Raw genomic sequence first — 23,074 nt, 5'->3', positions numbered from 1 at the left:
TCAATCTATATCTCGAACTTTAAAAGCCCCAAAGTACGTTGCATCTTGATCTGGATCCAGTAGTGAAGGGTTGGATACCTCAATGCTTATTTCCTCACCAGACCGTAGCTTAAAAAATCCCCCAACGTTTATGGAGTAGAAATGGAATTCAGAGTTCCCCGACCAGTATTTGGTGCTTCCTCCTTTCATGAGGGTATGAGAACTCGGGATTTTGATGCTGGTCTTGGTGACGTACACCATTAGCTGAAGATAATTCGCAGTGAGGTTTCCCGAAGTTTCATGATGTCGAAAGCAGATGTTGGCATACAGGTAATAAAAGCCATCTTGGTTAACTATTAGTTTTCCATTGCTGAAAGTCATGTTGGAGATCTTGGCCCAACCTCGGTCATGGTACCAGCAGGACAGACTCACTTTATGGGAACCTGAGGAAAAGAGAGGCATGTGATGTAAAACCCACCCCTTCAAGGAGAAGGACATCCTCACAATTCTATGAGGTTGGAGAAAGACCTACTGTAACAGTCATTGTTCCAATGGGAGAATAATTTCTCAGAATTTATTTTCTAAAAGGGGAGTACCAGTACATTAAGAAGTACTTGTGCTCTCTGCTAGGCACCTGAGAGGGGACAAATACAAAATCTCACTTTTCCTGCCCTCAAGGAGCCTATAGTACACAAGGGATAAGTATGATATACATTCAGACGGGAAGCAAGGCTCGGGCCCTGATAAGAAAGGTGTGGATATTGCAATGGGAGTTCAAAGGAAAGAGATTACTTCCTCCCAGAGGGCTCAAGAACGATTTTGCTGTGCTACTGAGCCTGATAACTTAAAGGAGGAATTCAGCCAACAGAAACATAAAGGTCATTCAAGGTTGAAGGAAGAGAATCAGCCAGCGGCAGTTGAAACAAGAAAGCAAGAAACAAGTACAGGAAGAGAATATCCACACTCCACGTGACCCCACTTTCTCTTTTAATTCACGGAGAGAGGTATATAGAAGGAGCTGAAAATCTGGGTCACAGCAACTTGGACCAAAAAGTCAAACTCTTAAACTCTATATTCTCATCACCATTGATTTTCCCCTCCTCCAATAGCCCAAATGCCTCCCAAGGTCACACGACTGAAAAGCTACCCCCAGAGAAGTTCACAAAGAACATATCCTTGGCATTGTACTCCCCAGCTTCACAACTTCATGCAATCCTTTGTGCCCAAAGGATGGTAAAACCTCTTCTATTATTAGACCAGAACTCTCCTTTAGCTCCTTCTCACACCTGAAATGTGACAAGCGATCTTCATGTCACTGTTTCTGGAGCAGCAGAAGTTTCTAGAAAATCTTCTAAGTCAGCAAAGTGTCCAACGCTTTGAATATTTCAGGTCTTTAGTGTACTTTACTAGGTCTTTAAAAATTGGGACTACCTCCATGATAAACCTCAGTAATCAAATATTTATATTTATACGGATACCTATTAGCCAACTGGAAAAGATGTCAGCTAGTGGGAAAAAAGCTGTTATACTGTGGAAAGTCCAGAGTTTTCCTCCAGAGGATTTTGTAAACACTTATGCTAAGTTAAGTTTGTCATCTGCTAGGATTTCAACAAGGCAAAACAGAGCTGAGGAGTCTCAGAATGGGGTGGGGAGTAGTTTCTGCAGCCAGGGAGAAGTTCTTTGCCGCCTGTCACCCAAGAGAAATCCCCCACGGAATTTAGACTTAAACTGGATTCCACGGATCCATCAGAGCTGACAACACTTTGGCTAGAGTGGGTCCTTGGGAGATCTTTGTAGAACCAGAAACCCACACTGGCTAACTTTCAAGACTGGCCTGAATCCTGGGGAAACTTGAACACCTGCATCTTACTCTGGAGAGCCACAAATAGGATAATGTTCTATTGTCCCTGGAGGGCTACTGGGCAGCTGGGCTATGGTCTGGGGACCTCAATACCAGGCTGTTCCAGAACCAACTAGATGGTAGGGTAAGTGGAAGAAAAAAAAATGCAGCGGGGTCCAAGCTATGGTGGGGCAACCCCCCATCCTTAGACATGCCTGCAAAGGCAAAGAAGCCAATGGTTTCAATCCCCGTGCTCAGGGACAGGACAGATTTCCTGAACTGCATATCGTATCCACAAGAGGGCGCCCCATCGCGCCTGAGAAGCCATCACAGGCACTGCTGCCTCCAGAACCCAGCACAGCGCCCTGCCCTTTTTCATCTGAGGTCCTACCTCAGATCGTCCTAAATTAAAGCATCCCAAATGTAAATATCATTCCATGGTCCCAAGTGAGTCAAAATGAGACTATAAGACTCTATGCATCACATCCTCATGAACACTAGCAAAGTAACTTCTCCAGGCTGGTAAACAGCCACCTAGACCATTGACAGAGCTACAAAAAACTCAAGGTGTTTCCTATCTCAAACCATCCCATGGTTACCTCCTTCTTCCCCTACTCTTGTATTCAATCCTTTATGCAATCAATTATCGGTCTTATAGTTTATCTCCTATGACGGCCCTTAACAGATAGCAGCAGAAAGACTAAGGTGACGTCTACCCTCTCGACAGGTGATCAGCTAGCGTTAGACCAAGGGCTCAGAGATACAGTCCAGGAAAGGCAGGGAAGGATATGAAAGAGAGAGGAGAACACAGAAACCCTGACCGCATACCACTCCTGTTGTTAGCTCAAGTCAAGTGGAAGGAGTGTCCTTATATCCTTCTAAACATGCCTATATTTATCCATTTGCTGATCAATTTCGTCATTTAGTAGATATCTGAATGGTGCTTTCTACGGGCATTCACTCTATCCACAGTTAAGAAATGCATCAAGCAGTATACCCTCAAGGCACTTTGTAGAGGAGAAAAGAAGAAATGGGCACACCAAATGAAAACTGTAACATTTTCATTTCTGCAGGTCACACAGCCCATGGCTGAAGTTCAGTTAAAGCACCTGCCAAGTGGAAGCTGCAGAAATTAGTGGCGACCACGTGAACTCAGCCCAGTGACAGAGGGCAGGGAGGGCTTGGGTCAAATGTGGATGGGCTGAGAAAAGGTAGAGGATTGTGATCGAGGGAAACTGTTCGAGCAAAGAACGGAATGCACACAGCACGCAGAGGAAAAGGGAGAAGAGCCGTCCGTGTGAACTGGAGAGCTCATGAATAGCGATAGTGGGAGAAAAGATGAGAACAGCCCCCCTATCAGGTTGGAGGACCTCACACAGCAAGCCTGGGCTTCCATCACTAGACGACCTTCAGCTGCCCCAGCCCCTAGGGTCACTGCTATTAGACATTAGAGAAGTCTCTCCAGATACTTAGCCTGAGCTGCCCTTAAGAAAGCCATGAATCCTGACCTCACAAAATACTCCCCAATGCATTTTATTCGAGAAGCTTTGAAATACAGTCAGTATAAGGCAGATTCTGATTTCTTTCTTATGTGTAAATAAGTACAAATAAATATGGAACAGAGGCCCCGAATGAACATGCAAAATTAAAGCCGTCTTCCTCTGAAGTATCCAGACTGGGAGATAAATGGACTCAAGGAGTCGTTGGTCAAGCCAGAGGAGCAAATTCTATTTTCTTAAACAGAAGCATACACTCACTCATTTCACTCTGTCTCAAGCTCAATAACCATCATAAAATAACCAGGAGTTTTGCCTTCTTTTTGGCAATGATTTGATGCAAGGTGCCTGGAGGGAGAGCTATGTAACTAAAGCATGCTTGCTATTGCCAAATAGACTTTGGCACACGGTCTAATGCCGTATTTATCATATGCCATTTAAAATGAACTGAAAAGATAAATGCAGACTACCGCACACACAGCTGACAGATCAGTATTAATTTGATTGCCTCTGCTAACATGCAAAATAGTTTTCCACTCAGAAAATTAGTGTAGTTCCACCATAAGGCACACACATACACACACACACACAGAGAGAGAGAGAGAGAGAGAGGAGAATTTGTTTACGAAGCAAATATCTGGGACAGTATAGATAGTTTAGGAAAATCTAAAAATCAAAGAGTTGGTTTCTCCTTTCTATGTCTGTAGTCAGGAAAAATTCCTTTGTGGCCCATACTATATTAGTAGCTTCAAAGCTGCTTATTAAAACTTGGATTTTTTTTAACTCTAAGAAGAACTTGCCTTGAATCATTTTTGTAAAACAAGAAATAGAATATATAAAATGATTTAATTAAACTTTAAATAATGACAAATTACATTCACTAAGTTCTTACTATAGGCCCACTTCCATATAAGCATTTTAGTATATAACCTCATTAAATCTTTATAGCTGCCCCATGATGTACAAACTGTTACCATCCCCATGAAGAAGCTGACACACAAAGGATTCCAATAATTTGCACAAGGTCACCCAGCCAGGTAGTACGGTGGGACCTCAAACCCAGGCCGGCAGACTTGAGACGCCCTGCTATTAAAACCACATTAATCTACTTCTTTCATGAAAAGAGGAACACAAGCGCTCTGAATTTATTCCCCTCTGACAAAGGCAACAGGCCACAAGATACTTATGTAATAACCTATAGTATAAAAAGCATGGACTTGCGAATCAGCTAGAGTGGAATTCAACTTCTAATCCTGCCACGTTGTAACCTCGATCAGATAACTTAACACTAGGTGCACCATGGTTTCCCTGTTTGCAAAATCTGAATGATAATCACTACCTTGCAGGGTTGTAGTAAGGTTTAGAGATAATGAATACAGAGCAAAATGCCTGATACAAAGTGTGTGTATAAATGGTGTAAGAATAATAACAATAATATTCCATTGTCACTCCATCATAATGTTCTTTGTGACCTTTCTGATGCTCACCTAACCCGATGTGAAGTAACCAGTGGGGATTATATGATGGAAATCACTGGTACATTAGGTAGATGTAGACATAGAGCTCTGGGTTTCCTCATTTCCAAAAGATAATGAGGTCTCCAGTCTATTGAGCTAAATTCTTAGCCAGAAAAAAACGATAAGTCCCTGGAGAACGAGTACGTCTCATTTTCTAGAGGGCTATTGCCTCTTAAATATCACTCTGTTGAGCTCCTGCCTGGAACTCTGCAGGAGATGGCTGAGGATATGATTACCTGCAGGAATTCATGCACCTCACAGGCCAGCAATGGGGATGTGTCAACTTTTGCTTGGAAAAATAGAGATGAGTATAACATGGGATTATCCTTCCCAGTTATGCAACCTCAACTAGCAGTCTTTTAAAATAAACTCATTCTGATGATCTGAAAATGAATATAGTGATGATGTCCATTCCGGCACGATCGAGAATCACTGTTGCCATGATGTGGAAATAGATGATCTTTCTTCTGGTCTAGAAGTTAAGGGCTCTCAAAATTTTGCTAACAGGCTAAGAATAGGTCTGAGTATTCAGATGGGCTGATAAATGACTTTTTAAAAACATCTTTATTAGAGTATAATTGCTTTACAATGTTGTGTTAGTTTCTGCTGTATAACAAAGTGGATCAGCTATATGTATACATATATCCCCATATCCCCTCCCTCTTGTGTCTCCCTCCCTCCCACCCCTCCTATCCCACCCCTCTAGGTGGACACAAAGCACGGAGCTGATCTCCCTATGCGATGCAGCTGCTTCCCGCTAGCTATCTATTTTACATTTGGTAGTGTATATATGCCCATGCCACTCTCTCACTTCGTCTCAGCTTACCCTTCCCCCTCCCTGTGTCCTCAAGTCCATTCTCTATGTCTGCGTGTTTATTCCTGTCCTGCCCCTAGGTTCATCGGAACTATTTTTTTTTTTAATTCCATATATATAGTGTTAGCATACGGTATTTGTTTTTCTCTTTCTGCCTTACTCTTGAAATATTTTTCAGGCTGGATATAAATGGAACTTACCTGATGGGATGTCAATGGCATTAATCGTGAGATGGGCAAAGGGCTGAGTCTCAGGCTTGTTCCTTCTGGCCAGATCTAACCATGAACCTTCCACCATGGCTGGAGATGAGAGAAGCCATGTTAGCTCAAAGAGGAGTCCCCCTAGGGGTTTTCAAATATTTATACAGATCCATGCTTACCTTTTTCTGCTCTGATGTGTTGTGATTTAACAATATGTTGCATTTCCTGCAATAAAAAGAAAAAAGAATCTTATTTATACACTCTTTTGATAAAGCAGTTAAGAATTCAGGACTGTCGGACATACAATAAATTAATCCTCTTTCCTTCAAAATATGCCGGAAGTACACAGGCAATAAAATTTCTTGATGTTCTAAGTAGCTATAAAGGGAAGTTCACCCCAAAGAATTATGTTGATGTGCTTAAAAAGTAGACTTACACACATACCATCCAATAAAATACTTTGGACAATAAGAGGAAATAAAAGACAATGTAAATTATAAAACACGGAATCACTGAACATAGTTAAACATTTGTAGCAGGTACACAAATGGAGATGAAGTTAACTAGGAACATAACAATTACCACAGAATATATGACCCTCTTAAATTTTTAGAGAGTCTCTTTTTATGTCTGTTTCATTAGTGAATTCCTGTTAAATGTTGAAGCTCAGCCCATAAGAAAGAGAAAGATGCTTGGTTTCCAGTGGTTAGTCTTTTATTTTAAAAAGTCACAGTGTATTTAAAGTACCACATGGAAGTCTAAGAGCTTTTTAGATTACCAATCATTAGCTTAAAATATTGCCACAAATAGAGGTTTAGAAGTGCAAGCCAGTAAAAGAAAGAACTCAAGTACATAAAGAACGTAGGTAATTGCATACCTCAATTTGAGCCCTGACAATGAAGGGTCCAATAAGTAACTGCAGGCCCACCTGAATCAAGACCTTAGCTACCATTAAATAGTAAAGTGATGTGGAGGGAACTTCAGGCTTTGACTTCAGTTCAAACCCCTTCTCAGTCACCTACAAATACTGAGGATGTTAACAGCACCTTTATCATCGGTGGCTGTGAAGACTCAATGAGACGATGCATGTAGGCACTCAGCAGATGTATGGTAACTCCATACATCTAAATACTACTAGAAACACTCTGGAGAGATTCCTCATTTCTCTGTTATTGGGGTGACCATCCATGCTAACTACCCCACCCCCTCATGATGTTTGAGAGATAAGCCAGATAGCTTAAGTTCTTGGAATGTCTGGAGAGAAGGGCTTTGAGATAGCTGATAGTTAGATAGGTAGAGGCTATAACAAAACTTAACTGTTAACACTTGGAAGGGTTCTAGTGGTAAAATTACATTGATTCTTCTCTCTGCCTTCAAGACCCCCAAGAGAGAAGAGAATCAATTCTATTTTTTTTTTTTTTTTTTCCTTTTGCGGTACGCGGGCCTCTCACTGTTGTGGCCTCTCCTGTTGCGGAGCACAGGCTCCGGACGCGCAGGCTCAGCGGCCATGGCTCACGGGCCCAGCCGCTCCGCGGCATGTGGGATCCTCCCAGACCGGGGCACGAACCCGTGTCCCCTGCATCGGCAGGCGGACTCTGAACCACTGCGCCACCAGGGAAGCCCCATTAACCACTGCGCCACCAGGGAAGCCCCTCAATTCTATTTTTAAAGACCCTTGGAGGATAGCACAGCTGTCTTCAGTTACCTATTCTAACATCCTAAAGAAGTCACAGCATGACTGACTTTTAGAAGGAAACTTTACAGCCTCATCCAAGGCTACTTCCTGCCCTTGCCTTTGACCCAGGGCACTGCCCTGCACAGCCCTGGGAGCATCTCTGCAGGAAATTCCAGGCAAATGATGGCTGGCTCTTTTAGGTTGTGCAGTGCAGTGGCCCTTACCAGGCTTTGTTCCTCTCCCCACTCCATCCAAGGTTTATTTCTCTCCCCTGCTGACTGCCAATCTCCCAAGTCTTTTCTCATGATCTTTGGATTCCCAATGGTACCCTGATTTCTGGAATTTCCTAGTTTAGTCTTCCCTGCATTCACAACAGGGATTTATATATGCACAATGTACCTATTATACATTGTGTATACCTTTATACATTTATATATACACAGTGTATCTTTTACCTTTATAAATACATAATACATTACATATATAATATATATATAGTGTATATTGATTGTATATATCTTTTTACATTTATAATGGAGATATATACACACACAATGTTTACTAAACATTGTATATAGCTTTATACATTTATGATACAATATATCTTTAGACATTGTATATCTCTTTATATACTTATATATGTATATATAATGTAACTTTATCTGATTACTATCTCTTTAAAGATTGGAACAAATAGGAACCTGGGGCTTCCCTGGTGGTGCAGTGGTTGAGAGTCTGCCTGCCAATGCAGGGGACATGGGTTCGTGCCCCTGTCCGGGAAGATCCCACATGCCGCGGAGCGGCTGGGCCCATGGGCCATGGCCGCTGAGCCTGCGCGTCTGGAGCCTGTGCTCCGCTGCGGGAGAGGCCACAACAGTGAGAGGCCCGCGTACCGCAAAAAAAAAACAAAAATAGGTACCTGGATGACAGTATTTCAGAGATTTAAAGCTACCCCTCATTTTCCCTCTAGCCCCGATCTGCCTCATCCTCAGAAGGAAGAGGGGAGAGGGAAGAAGGAAGCAAAGCAAAGTATGACATATGCCTACAAATGCCTGCTTGGTGCTTTTCTATTGAGAAAAGCACACATTATTGAGAAAGACAAGGTAAGATCCATTTTGCTAGCTCCGTGGTTCTCAACCTTGAACATGCAGCACAATCTCCCAGAGGGCTTGTTGAAACACAGTGTTTCTGATCTGCTTGGTCTGGGGCGGGACCTGAGAATTTGCATTTCTAACAGACGAGCTGGTGTTGCTGACCTGGGGCCTCCATTTGAGAAGAGCAATCCCTCTCACATCCCAAAAGATTTCAGAGATGAGCAAATCTGAGATTTTCTTGAAGCTTGAGACCAGGCCAAAGGAGCAGCAGACAAAAGTCACTGATTAAGTGGGCAGGGAAAGTTTGTTCTCTCCTACCTGGGAATGAACTTCTCCTGCCCATTTAATCAGCAGGTGCTAGGTCAGAGCTGTCACGGAAACTTTTCAAGAAAATTCAATAACCAGTGCCATTCAGAAACACTTTCAATGTCTGCTTAAAAAAAAAAAAAGTGTGTCATGACCCAAGATGAATTAAAACTTGAGCTAAAGGCCGATGAGGTAATGCTGCTTTCATGTTATATATTGTTGGGTATCCAAGAATTGCAATTCCTCTCATGAAACCCTATAGGGAAGTTTTCACATGAAAAACAAAGTACGTGATGTGTCTATAGCCTCAGGCTACAAAAAATGTAGTCTCAGTATCTGTTCTTATATCCCTACCCCACCCCAATCTTTTGAACTCAAGATCATTGTTATTTATGTGCACAGATATCAACCAGGAACATAACATTCTTCTAAGACTACAGTTTTAGGGTACCCTGGCCCAACTCCAGCCAGTCTAACTCAATTAGTCTGATATTGACTTGGTAGCTTTGTACAAGAACCTCCCCAGGTGATTCTAATATGCAGCAGGCGTTGAGAAACATTATTACTAATTGAGCATTTCCGTGAATGGTTGCTTGGCGACAGCTCTATTTAGTCCTAGATTTATTATATCCTCACGATTTATATATATTCCAAGTGTTGAAAATTAAATCATCCCTTACATGTGCAGCCAGCAAAAAGCCAACTATCTCCCCTTGTGTTACCCCGTTGGATTCACGTTAGAATCAGAGGCTGGGTAACTAGTACTAAGCTCACTTTTCAGACTGGAAAATGGAGGCCGAGGGAGAATAAGGATGCCCCTAATAGCTCTGGGGCTTGAGCCTACACCTTCCCAGTCCTCGTCTAGAGCTATCAGCCCACCCCCCTTCACAAGATGTGGTCAACGAGTCTACTCCTGGAAGCTGGCAGGAAAGTATCAGTGGCCTGGGATGGGGTTCAGGACATGCTACCCCCAAATATGGTGCTTTGGCAAGTGGAATACTTTAAGCTAAAGGATTCTGGGAAATGGCAGAGGCAGGAAGGACTACCTGGCTTTGTCCTTCTCCCCTGAAGCAGGTCACAGACCCTCACGGGAGAAGTGCCTTACCACTGGGAAGAAAGGAGCCTCTTCATCTCTTAAGACGGGAGGACGCCTAGAGGAATCTGAAGCAACAGGCCTTGCTCCGTTTCCCCCAGTTTACCATCCTGAGCTCAGACCCTGTCCTGCCCTGTCCTGTCTCATTTTTCTACGCCTTACCACCCTTCACCAAACTGGGTATAGAAACCACTCAGCTTAACTATTCCTGCGGGTCTTCATTTCCTAATGACGCATTTCCTGCGTCACATAAAACTCACATTAAATAAATTGGTATGCTTTTCTTCTATAATTTATCTCTTGTCAGTCTAATTTACAGGGTCCCGACTGGTGAACCTAAGTGGGGAGAGGGAAGGAATTTTTTTTCCCTCTCTATACCTGTCAGGAAATTCTTAGAGGGTGGTCCCCTCCCTGAAGTAGAAACTCTGAAAGGAGACCCACCTTGACCAGGGATCTGACAAAAAGGAACCTCAACATCAGGAAATATGGTCTCAGAATTCTTGGGGAGGGGGCTTCAGAAAACAGCAGGCTCAGAACCTGCCATGACTGGTAAGCCATGAGGGCCCTGGACGTGGGGGCCTCACGTCTCCAAATGTGACTCCAGCAAGGCCACTCCACAGAGCAGGGCCACTCTGTTTGGTCATTTTTCTCAAAGCTCAGATAACTTTCCTATGTATACACCAAGCACAGTTTTCTCTTGAATGGCCCCCTAATATTTTTAATTTTCAAAATTATAAGAAAGTCTTCTAAAGGAGTACCCAAACTTCACCCCAACAGACAATTCCATTTACTTCCTAAGCTTTGCACTTACGTTTATTTTCATCCACAGTAGTCCTCTTCTTTTGTCCCATTAATTAGAGTGTTTTAAAATTTGCAGAGTTCTTTAGTCCCAAATTGAATCATTCAGACATTGCTTCTGGTTTCTTTGAATGCAGAAAGTTCTGATTCATCTATTAATAATTTGGGGAAGACACTACAAAGAACATCCTAACTCCTTTCCTCTGAACAAATTATTCACATGAAAGAGATCTTTTAAAAAATGTTATACGTGTTTTATCTTATTTTATATCCAGCTGTAAATTAGAAAAAAAAAAGTTAACTCTCTGGATGCACGTTCAGTGCACTCTTATGTTGTCTACACTCTCAGAATGCCCACAGCTTTGCATAAAGAAGTATAGGCGGTTCTGATACACCTCCCAGCAAAGAGCCTCCAACAGAAGCCAGAAACAGTTTCCAGGGTGAGAAAGCTGGGCGGACAGCCCTCTGTGCGATATTCTCTTGGCTGAAAGCTACTAAAGAGAACCCAATGCCCTGCTCCCCAGGAAGATCAGCGATCTACCTTCTCAGAATAAAGCATGTTTAGCATCTGTCACATGCAAGGACAAAGAGAACCACCCCCTGATTCCCAAAACCTACTCATGACCATTAGGATCACCTGTAAGTTACTAAGAAAAATCCCATGAATGAAGGAACTTATTTATGGTCACACTGTAACAAGTAGGCTTTTCAGCGAATTTATGCATTTCTTAAATAAGCATAATTTGCGCCTAAATTATGAGAGCTTCATTTAACCCTTCAAAACAGGACAAAAAGGAAAACCGACCTACTGGTAGACAGCCAAAGCAATCGCTGCCAGTTCAAGGATAGAAGAAATCCTCTGACATACTGCCACCTAGTGGACACTGTCTAACATTGCCAAGCCTGGGCTCCCATAGCCAGACCTCGCAGATTTGAAACTGCCGTTTTGCCCCCAACTCCAAAGTCTAAAAACAAGACAGATGCGGAAGTTTCACAACATTTGAAAATCTGCTCCTTGTGGTATCTTCCTATTTAGACTGCGCTGACTTTTCGTCTTTGCTGTCCGAGCACATCTGAACAGACAAGAAAACAACCGGTATGATTTTTCTTTCCTTTTTTTTAAAAAATTTCGACTTTTTATTTCCCTCATAGAAAAAATGTTGGGATTTCACAATTTCTCCTCCAAGAAAGAAAGTACACAAAAGATCAATATGATTGTGTAACTGTGGTATCTAGGACTGCTTCTCTTTAACTTCTCCTGAATTCAGCATCCCAGAAGTACGATTCCCAGGAGTGTGACAGGGAGACTGCTGGGACAGGCTCCCTTGGACATCTTTAAAAAATATTTTTGGGGCTTCCCTGGTGGCGCAGTGGTTGAGAATCTGCCTGCTAATGCAGGGGGACACGGGTTCGAGCCCTGGTCTGGGAAGATCCCACATGCCGCGGAGCAACTAGGCCCGTGAGCCACAACTACTGAGCATGCGCGTCTGGAGCCTGTGCTCTGCCAAGGAGAGGCCACGACAGTGAGAGGCCCGCGTACCGCGATGAAGAGTGGCCCCCGCTTGCCACAACTAGAGAAAGCCCTCGCACAGAAACGAAGACCCAACACAGCCAAAAATAAAAATAAATTAATTAAAAGAAGGCTCAACATTTAAAAAAAAAATATATATATATATATATTCTGGGAACTTTTTTCAAAATAGGGAGGAGGGAGACATCCCAGAACTGGCTCAGTCTTGATACATCAAAGCCACTTAGGAGAGATTGTACTCCGTAAGAATAAATATAAACACTTATCAGTACTTTCAACTTCTTTTGAGTAATTATGGGAATTTTGCTCCAGGTTAATTTAAACATTTACAGCAGGGCTTCCCTGGTGGCGCAGTGGTTGAGAGTCCGCCTGCCAATGCAGGGGACGCGGGTTCGTGCCCCGGTCCGGGAAGATCCCACATGCCGCGGAGCGGCTGGGCCCGTAAGCCATGGCCGCTGAGCCTGCGCATCCGGAGCCTGTGCTCCGCAACGGGAGAGGCCACAACAGTGAGAGGCCCGCGTACCGCCAAAAAAATAAAAAATAAACATTTACAGCAAACGCTTAAGCCAGCCTTTGCAAACTCAGCTGGATAACTGCCCCAAACAAGACTTTGACAGCATAGCAATTCAAGAGCGAATGTTATTAAATTGGCCTCAGTTTGTTTGACTGAAGTGGGTTTTTTTTGGTCTTACAAAATCATATGTATAAATAGATTTAAATTTGCACTGAGGACACTCCCAGCTGTAAAGATTCCCTGCAAAAAGGTCAAGTTCCTGGAGTCTGGCCTTATCAGACTGAAAATCCCACCTGTTCATTGTGATGTGAATTGTGTGATCCGTGTGGGACCTGTCAATCAGCACAGGAGAAACAATTTGTCTAGCCAGATGCTTCCAGAAACCACTGGCACCAGCTCCTACCTGGGGTCTCAGGTGGCTGGCTCCCCCTGCAATCCCAGTAGCAGCTGCAGGGACATCTGGCTGGTTGAACAAGGATTTAACACCCCGTTTGCCAGATATAATACAGGGTTCATACACTGTTAACATATGTAATGCATTCATTTTAACATCTGAATGATACCCTTCCTGTAATTCTTCTCCAACCTAGTTACAAGAATAGTGTTTTCATCAGCTGAGTTAGCACATAAATGCCACATGTGGGTTGCTTCTGAAAATGAATAGGCAGTTTCCTAATCTTGCAGAGAAATCCTGCAGACTTCCACCTTGTAAATAGCTCAGAAATCCATCCTCTCCTCTCCAGCCAGAGGACCACTGCCTTCCTTCAAGCTTTCATCATTTCTCATTAGGATTCCAATAATAACCTCCTACCTCCTCTCCTGATCTCCTGATATCCTCCAACTGGTCCATTGCTGCTAGAGTGAGCATCAGAAAGTCCGCATGCGAGCAAGCCCCTTCTCTTCTTTTTTGAAAGGTTTTTAAAAATTCTTATTGAAATATAGTTGATTTACAATGTTGTGTTAGTTTCAGGCACTCAGCAAAGTGATTCAATTATATAGATAGATAGATGATAGATTCTTTTTAAGATTCTTTTCCATTATAGGTTATTACAAGATATTGAATATAGTTCCCTCTGCTATACGGTAAGGCCTTGTTGGTTATCTATTTTATATATAGTAGTATGTATATTTTAATCCCAAACTCCTAATTTATCCCTCCCCCTACTTCCCCTTTGGTAACCGTACGTTTGTTTTCCATGTCTGTGAGTCTATTTCTGTTTCGTAAATAAGTTCATTTGTAGTATGACAATACTACAAATACTACTTAGTATGACAATCTCTAGGTCCATCCATGTTCTGCAAATGGCATTATTTCATTCTTTTTTATGGCTGAGTAATATTCCACTGTGTATATATACCACATCTCCTTTATCCATTCCTCTGTCAGTGAAGTCCCTTCTCTTCTGAAAACCCACCAGGGGCTGCCTGCAGATTTCAGGAACAAGTCTACGTTCCTTACCTGGGCTTATAAGGCCCTGCACGACCAGGCTGGTTACCATTCCAGACTCTCCAGCTATTCCTCCCCTGCACCCCCAAACTCCATCACCCCTGAGGACACTCTGGACACTCAAGCCACACAGAACTACTTAGAGTTATTTCTGTCTGCAGGTCTCCTGCCCTCCCATCCATGCAGACTTGGCGTACAACTGCTCCCCTGGAGAAATGTCTTGCTGTCTTATCGATAGCTCATCTTTAATTGTAAAGATTTTTTTTTCCCTTGGCATTCTTGGCTCACAAGGCACCGAAACAATAGCCACCAGGTGTTGTGGAGCAACTAAAGAGACAGGATTAGAACTGATGCCTTAGCTTCGCTTGCCTGCTCTCCGAAAGCTCACGTGGAACTTCCAGTCCACGGGACATGCGGGAACACTTTGTATGCACCTGGATGGAGCTGGAGGCCCCCCCAGCTTGTCATGAAGAGTCAATGGTGACAGTTCGAAAACACCTCAAAGCAAAGAACTTTAAGAGCAGGAGACATTAAAGTTCTGTCGCCTAAATACATGTCATTCAGCTAGAGTGGAGCCTGTGCTTCTCAGCCCAGATCCCCCGGAGCAGAGCCCTACAGGGCACCGGGCACCAGCAGGGAGAGGGCAGGAGCATTGGGAAGGGGGAAGGGCAGCTCCCGGCCAATCCCCACAGGGGAGGGGAGGGGGAGCTAGGAGGGGCCCAGGGTCCAGCAAGTGTCGGGGCTGGGGAGACAGTAGATAAGGCATAAGCCCCCCTAATCCTGAAGGTGAGAGACTTGAATTTGTAACTTTACCCTCTCGTCCCTAAAATTCTTTATTTCTTACTATGAACTACTGATTTAAAAAATTCTCTCAAAGCCAAAGTCTTCTCCACAGGATTCTATCTCCCCCACCCTCATGCACCCCGCTCTGAGCCCCCTCATCTCTTTGTCTCCTCACTGAATCAGCCACCAACCCACGACCATCTCTGGAAATTCTCAAGAAAGAGCTTTACCAAGAAAAATGTGGACTGGCCTCCTCCTTCCACCCCAAGTACAGTCAGCGAGGGCTCATTTCTACCAGAAAGAAGTCTGCTGATTGGAAAAGACATGTCTTTGCACACACGTCATGTACTCTACCCACCGAAGGGCTAAAGAATACGGTGCCCTTGTTTTCCTAAAGCAGAGTGATGCTTTCCCGGCAGGGCGATGGCTATGCTGGGAATAGAAAATTAGTTTTTATTGTTTAACCTTCATGGTTTAAATGAGGAAGTTTCTGCTCTAGGTAAAGGTCCCTTCGGGTTTTCATAAAGCAGCCCTATGACAGCAATATTAGTCTTCATAAAGAGCCCGATTTTACAGTGTTCTGAGCTAGCGTACTCATTTATGAAGTTTCATCTAAGGGCTTGGCAAGGTAACTGCAGTGGGGAATCTTGGGCTAACCGTGCTATTTACCACGTCTCTGCTCTCTTCTGCCACTTGAAACATAATTATGCCACCTCACGTTGGCAGAACTTCTGACATTCACAAAGCCCTATCTCCTCTGTACAAAGCTGACTCTCACATCGACTCTTCCCCAGTATTTCTGACTGCTACAAATGGATAAAGGGGAACAGAGGTACCAGGCCAGCCACCGTGGACCAGTGAGGCCAGGGAGGGAAGGGGCAGGATGGCCGTGAAGGTCCTCCAGACTCAAAGTCCCTATATGGTGTTCATGCCCCAAAGAGGGAAGACGCTCCCTCTTGAAGAAGCAGGAAAAACACCACACTTGGGAGCGACCTCCACCCCTTGATGAGAATCTTCCAGGCACTGGTAATGTGGCTATAGCTTCCGACAATATTAAACAACCAGCCAACTGATGACACCAAGAGCAGGGATGAGCACAGATCACTCATGTGTTCATTAAACGTGTTCTTTAAACGTTAACTGAGCGCCTACTCACTGTACCTGTCATTGGCTAGAGAAACCGAACATCACATAGTCTCTGTCCTTGGAAAGCTCACATCTGGGTGAGTCAGACCCACACCCGGCTCCTGGGGTCAATGCTATGATGGGGTGAATACAAGAAGCCCTAGGTGTGCACAAAAGGGGCCCCTAACCCCAAAGGTGGGCAGGTGGGCATCATTGGGGGACTCTTTGGGAAGTAATGCCTGAGCTAAATTTTGAAAGACAATTAGAAAACTGTACACAAAGAAGAGCCTGGAATGGCACATAAAGAACATGCGCAAAGACCCATAATTCATCCATCCGTTTCATCCATCCATCCATCCCACAAAGCTCACTGATGGCTGCTAGGGCCAGATGCTCTGCAGGATGCTAAGATGCTGCGTGTCCTGGACGGATATCCTCTCTGCCTTCACTGTGTTTATGGCTGTAGCAGGGGGGTGGGGGTGGGGTGGGGAAGGGCACAGCCAGGTTAGGGAACTTCTAGCACCTTCCTGAGGTGGGTCCACTGAGCACAAGCTGAGGTGGTGAGGAGATGGAACCACAATGTAATGAGCCTGGAGAGGCTGGCGTTGGAAGGAGAGTTCCAGAACACTAAAGGCTTTGTGTTATGTGTTCGGCAGCTCAGACTTTATCCTGATGACTATAGGGGGTCCACCAAAGGATTTCCTTAAGTAGAAAAGTAAGATCTGAATTTGAGAAGTCACTCAGCTGTGGAGAGGATGGACTGGAGGTAATGTGAGTAGGATGGGTAGGACCTACTCAGTAGGACCACTTGCAGTGGTCCAGATGCAAAATGACAATGGTGACGGTGACACCTGTGTTCAGGTGACAACAGCAGTGACACAGAGTAAAGTATGTGAAGGTTTAGTAAGGAGGTAGAATTCCCAGGACGGGGGTGAGGTGAAAAGCCAATGAGTAAGTGTCTAAGACCATCTTCTGGCTTCTGATTCGGGGTGATGGAGATAATATCATAGTAATTCACCACAAAAGGGTAGATCAGATGAGAAGCAGGTACAGGCACCGAGGAGAAGAGATTCTGAGTTCACCTCAACTTTCTGATGAAGATAAGCCTTACAGTTTATAATTATCAAGATTATTTTTACTGCTGCTACTGCTGCTATTCCCACCTAGCGTTCTCAAAGGGCAATGACTAAGGACTGGGGTAGCACCCTCGTGATGAGGAAGCTACGAGAGAATGGACCTCTCCAGACCCTGAATCTCAGAAAGTTCAAGCAAACATTTATTGTCAGGTCATCTCAGATACAGACTGTTCTCTGCAACTTCCAAGACCCGTCTTCTCCACACAACACAGGCTGAATCCTACCTCTTAAATATAGTCATTCATTCATCAATGGCTCCCCTGTCCTCCAGTGGCCCTCAACTCTTCTTAGGATGCTTAGAACACCTCTTTGGTCAGTATCCACCCTGAAGCCTTCTTGTAAAGATGGGCCAGCCCTCAGCCCTTCTAAAAAAGGATTTCCCACGTCACAAAGTCTACTCCTAAACAACCAAATCAGAATCTTCGTAACAGATCTGGGAACCTTTTTCTTTCTTTTGTAAATAAGGTCCCCAAGTGATTCTTAAGGTCAAGCAGGTTTGGAAAACGCTGCTCTAGGGCACGCCATTCTCTCCAGTTCCACAGGCTGTACTTCTCCTAGGACGAGCCACTCCTGGTGGAGCAATCCAACCATCCTTTACCAAGTCCCCTCCAACTGAGGACCCTCAGTCTTACTGACTTCTGAGCTCAGATCTTAGCTCAAATCTTAGCTCAAGATCCTCATGCCACATAACGAGATGCTCCTCTTTCAGGAACGTCCTTCTTCTTCTCTGTTTCTTTAAAAATGTCAAGGCAGAATATCTTTCCTTCCACCCTGGAGTACTTCTAGCACGAAGATAAGCCCACCTCTCACAACATCACTCCCTGGTTATTTCCCTCGTGCAGACCCTCCTACCTTTTGCCCTGGGTCTCCCCTGAGATTGAGCGCATCATGGCCAATGGCCCGTTGTTGGGCAAAAGGCAGTAGGTGGCCTTGGTTTTGCAGGAAAATTCTGTGGGTCATACTTTGGCTTTCCCATGAAGGCAGCTTTTATAAATGCTAGATATGATTGGGGTTGATTGAATTGCAGTTCCCAAAACTGTTATGGCAGAGATGAAATCCCATTGGAAAACCACTACATGACTAACATCTTGATTTGGGAACATCAGTGCCCCCAAACCCCAAGTTGCCTTGTGGGTTTACAAGAAACTTTCTTGGGACACATACTCTTATATACAAAAGCAAGGAGATAATGAACGGGGTTTAATTTTTCCCCTTGTTTCTGCTGTGTGTGTATTAACTAAAAAGCAAATGAGAAATAATGGTTATGTTACAACTCCAGTGATTACAATTTCATAAACAGTTAAGATCTACTCAACTTTTAATTGATTTCTTATGTACTTTAGTTTTAAAAATGGGAATAGGCTTCCTGTAATAATTGACATTGGAATTCTAAGGAATCAGCTTTACAGATGAAAAAAACAACCACTCAATCTGATGAACTTTCTGGTTTTAAATTAATGTTCTTGAATCCACAAAACCTACTAAAAACTGGACAAGTGAGAATCAAGGTCTATTCACAGATCACAGATGCATATGACTAAATGAACCTTTGAAAGTTCATCGGAAAGATGCATGCTATTAAACCTACCTTCAAATTTCTCTCTCTTCTGGAATCTAAATAATCTTAAAGTACTTTAACTTTTAGAAAATAAAATCTTGACTGTTCCAATTTTTCATAGACGTGTATATATACAGAATTACCTCTTGTTCATATAGTGAACGCACTTTCCTGCCTTAATAGGGTTTAATGAGTACTGGAGACCACTTATTGTCCCCCTAGAATCCATCCTCTCCTCTCTCCAGTTAGTTATAGGCAACCCCTTTCCTCAAGCTTTGGTGCAAATGGTTGCCCCGCTAGAGACTACAACGTGTAGCCTACTTTGACATGACGTCCATGTGTCATTTTATGAATAAGTTCCAGCCAATAAGATGCTACTAGAAATGACTGACGCCTCAACTTCCAGGTACCGCCTTGACTTTTTCTTTCTCCCTTTCCTCTGTCTGGAGATGACAATGTATGGAGAAACCATTGTGGATCCAGAGATGGAAGGTACCTGTTGAGGATGGAGGTGCCTTCCTGCCAGCCCTGAACTGCCACCTCCAGATTATTGCACACGAGAGAAAAACCTTCTATCTTATTTTGTCCAATGAGTGATGAGTCTCTTTGTTAGGGCAGCACAGACTATATGAAATAACAGTGAATATATGACTGAGGATCAAAGGGCTGTGAATCTTGGGTACATCATTCTTAGTACCAGGAGATAGTTTCATGTATATTGGGAATCCTGCAGGAATTAAGGCCTACTAGGCACTGATTCCCAGGGAATAAAATAAGAATTCCAGGTAAGAATTAACGGTTCAGTGATTATGGCTCTGGTCTTACTCCCCATTTTCCAGTAAATCTTTGGAGGCTCAGAGACTTACTGACTCCAGGAAATGGTTAGTCAAGAATATGCTAACAACATAGCTTCCTGGTAGTCATCATCACCATTGGCTTTTCATAGTCTGGGATGAAATAAGAGAGTTTTACAAAAACATATAAGAAGCCAGAGCTGTGTTTTTGGTTCACATTGTAAACCTGCCTCTATATAGTTTATAAGCTATGAAGAGGCAAATAGACCTGGGGAAAACATGATTAAGGCAAGAAGTCCAGATGAACAGAAATTTCAACAAAAATTAACCTGTAGTATGATGATATGGAGGCATTATTGCTTCAGGCTGTAATATTAATAATTATCAATTATAACATTGGTGAGACATCCAGTAGATGTGAACCGGGCTTATAACATTCTGAGTGGCTTTGTGAGTTGGTCAATGACTCATGTTTATTTAAAAATATGAGTTTACAGAGTTCAAGAAGTCATCAGTCATTTACTTGTTCTTTTCCTTCAATCTTGGGTCTAAATTAGCTGTGATATATTCAGATGCGAGCAAAGTGGCTGCAGTTCTCGTCCTGATGGAACTAACCGCAGGTTCGTTCCAAGATCTCTAGGCATTTCTGATTGTGCAGCTTCTTCAGGGAAAAATTTTTAATGCTCCCAAACGCACATATTTATTTATCTAAGTATTAAATAAAAACGTTCCTGTATAGTAGCTACCTTATAAAATATTCACAAAAATATTTTGAAGCCAATATTAAAATATACAGATACATGTAAATCACCTTGCTTCCTTCCAGCATCCTAGGGAGGTCCCCTTGAAGGCACTGAACACCCCACGTTGGAGAGCAAGGGGATTGGTGTGATTTGTATATTGATCTCTCTCCTCCGTATCACCCTTTCAGATACATTTCAAAGTAAGTTTCAGGAAGTCTTTCACAAACAGGTACCCAATGTGAAATCAACAAGCAGGCATCCTAACATCAAGCAGAGTCACATCCCAGGGCTCAGGATGTATAAATATGTATAAACAGATGGCTTTCCACTGAGACTGGTCGGGAGGTCTGAAGACCAAGTGCTACTCAGGCCTGAGCCCCCCGCACTGCTCCTCAGGCTGGCAGAGGCCAGAGAGGCGGCCAAAGCTGGAGCAAGAATTGCTTTATAAATCGGACACCATATTTGTACTAGTGTTTTCTTTATTGTCATAGACTGTTATGAGAGACTTTGTAAATTGTGGTTGGTAGGGTTGGATCACTAAGAGGCTTTCAGAGTTCTGTGCTGAAGGGAAAAAAAGCCAAGAAAACCCAGCCACAAACAAAAAAGGCAGAAAGAACAGCATTACTTGTCTGACCAAAGACGGGCTGGGTAAACAGCACTTTTTGCACACATAGAATGTGATACTGTGCTTATGTCTAGCATTTGTTACCATGGGATGCGGAGATCTCTCAGTAATGATTGCAGCCACAAAAGTGATTGTGTTTTACGGGTTCACCCAATATCTATATTAGAACTGAAGCTAAGATACAAACCTACTTATGAATGCCTGATACATCCATCCTATTTTTAGCATCAGCAAGAGAAATGAGAAATTTGATTCTTTTGACAAGATGTGTAGACTGTCACCTTAACGAATAATCCTCATCAAAGGATACACATTTGGCAAATCATTATTTGGCCAAGGTAAGAGAAGGGTAAGTCCTTGGTTAAAGGACAAGTTATAGCAAAGTGCCTAGCACAGTGTGTGCACTGAATAAAACTCCTTGAGTCTAATGATAAGATGAATAACGTGTGTCTCCTTCCTAAAGAGTCTCTTGTCTGGGGGAAGAAATGGCATCTTCTACCTCCAAACACACAATGGTATATTATGACAACTTCTTATTCCTTAAAAAGAATTACCTGTGTGTAATATTGTTACCCATGAGTAACAATCGTATAGCACAACAAAAGCAAATATTAAATTAATGAAATAAAGTTCTACTCATCCTGTGAGTCACACTAGTCTGTTAGTATAATTAAAGCTGTGTGTCTTGGGAATTCCCTGGTGGTCCAGTGATTAAGACTTCGCCTTCCAGTGCAGATGGTGCGGGTTCATTCCCTGGTCGAGGAGCTAAGATCCCACATGCCTCACGGCCAAAAAACCAAAACATAAAACAGAACAACATTGTAACAAACTCAGTAAAGACTTGAAAAATGGTCCACATCAAAAAATCTAAAATAAAAAAACCAACTGTGTGTCTTGAATAAGAGCAGTTGACTGTTCTTGTCTGCCCACAAATCTTTCTCCTTCTGGCTTCCCAGGCACTGAATCTCTCATACTTAGTGTTACTCATGTGGAATGAGGCACCCTGTCCACAAGCTCCTAAAATAGTGAAAATTCTTTCATTATTGTTCATCAACATCTTTAAGTACAAATTGGCTTATCGTACCCTCTAGACAGTCAGAAAGCTCAAAGGAAATGGGACAATGAACAAGTAAGTTCTGATGGGGGAGTTAGCAGCGGAAAGTTCACCGAGGGAACAGAAGTGTAGGACTGCCAGGGAGCAGCTATTGGCCATGTCTCTCCATCTGGCATTTGTTTTCACTTAGGACGTGAGATAAGGCTATCACTTTAAAAAAAAACAGCAAACAAACTGTCCTAGTCCCATTTTTGAATAACCCAAATTACACTCACTCATTCAAAATAATTTTCTATTATATTAAATTATACACACACATACATTCACACACATAAAATGAGGTCTACTCCAAGGTGTATGTTCTCGTTCATGGAGTACGGCTTTGCATAGTTCCGTCTTTACATTACCCAATCCTATTTTAAATGCCTCTATACAGTTTTCTAGCTTTGTACGTTCCTTGTTAAGCTAATTTTTCAGGCTTTTAAAAAATTATGAATGAAATCTTTCATTCATGTTTTCTAATTATTGTTTGAAATGGGGGCAGCTAGTGATTATTACCTATTAACTATTTTTTTAAATAAATAAATAAATTTATTTATTTATTTTTGGCTGCGTTGGGTCTTTGTTGCTGCGCACGGGCTTCCTCTAGTTGCGGCGAGCTGGGGCTACTCTTCGTTGCTGTGCATGGGCGTCTCATTGCAGTGGCTTCTCTTGTTGCAGAGCACGGGCTCTAGGTGCGCGGGCTTCAGTAGTTGTGGCTCGCGGGCTCAGTAGTTGTGGAGCACAGGCTTGTTGCTCTGCGGCATGAGGGACCTTCCCGGACCCGTGTCCCCTACACTGGCAGGCGGGTTCTTAACCACTGTGCCACTAGGGAAGTCCCTACCTATTAACTTTTACAAACTGATTTACTTTGCTTGTAGCTTTTCAGTTCTTTTGAATTTTCCCAAGTACA

The 23,074-nt window shown here is 43.1% G+C and overlaps 1 protein-coding gene across 1 annotated transcript in view; it reads right to left on the bottom strand.

Moving 5' to 3' along the window:
- Window positions 1-23,074, bottom strand: part of TNFSF11 (TNF superfamily member 11) — a 34,281-nt gene continuing 11,207 nt past the window's right edge. Inside the window, exons 3-5 of the mRNA XM_067713353.1 lie at window positions 6,026-6,071; window positions 5,847-5,945; window positions 1-422 (exon numbers count right to left, since the gene is read on the bottom strand). Coding sequence (XP_067569454.1) covers window positions 1-422; window positions 5,847-5,945; window positions 6,026-6,071 — 567 coding nt within the window. The remainder of the gene's footprint in view (window positions 423-5,846; window positions 5,946-6,025; window positions 6,072-23,074) is intronic.

This window comes from Pseudorca crassidens, chromosome 18, assembly GCF_039906515.1.
Source record: "Pseudorca crassidens isolate mPseCra1 chromosome 18, mPseCra1.hap1, whole genome shotgun sequence".
In the NCBI taxonomy this organism is placed as follows: domain Eukaryota; kingdom Metazoa; phylum Chordata; class Mammalia; order Artiodactyla; family Delphinidae; genus Pseudorca; species Pseudorca crassidens.
The sequence above is the reverse complement of the archived record's forward strand: the minus strand, read 5'-3'. Positions and strand labels throughout refer to the sequence as shown.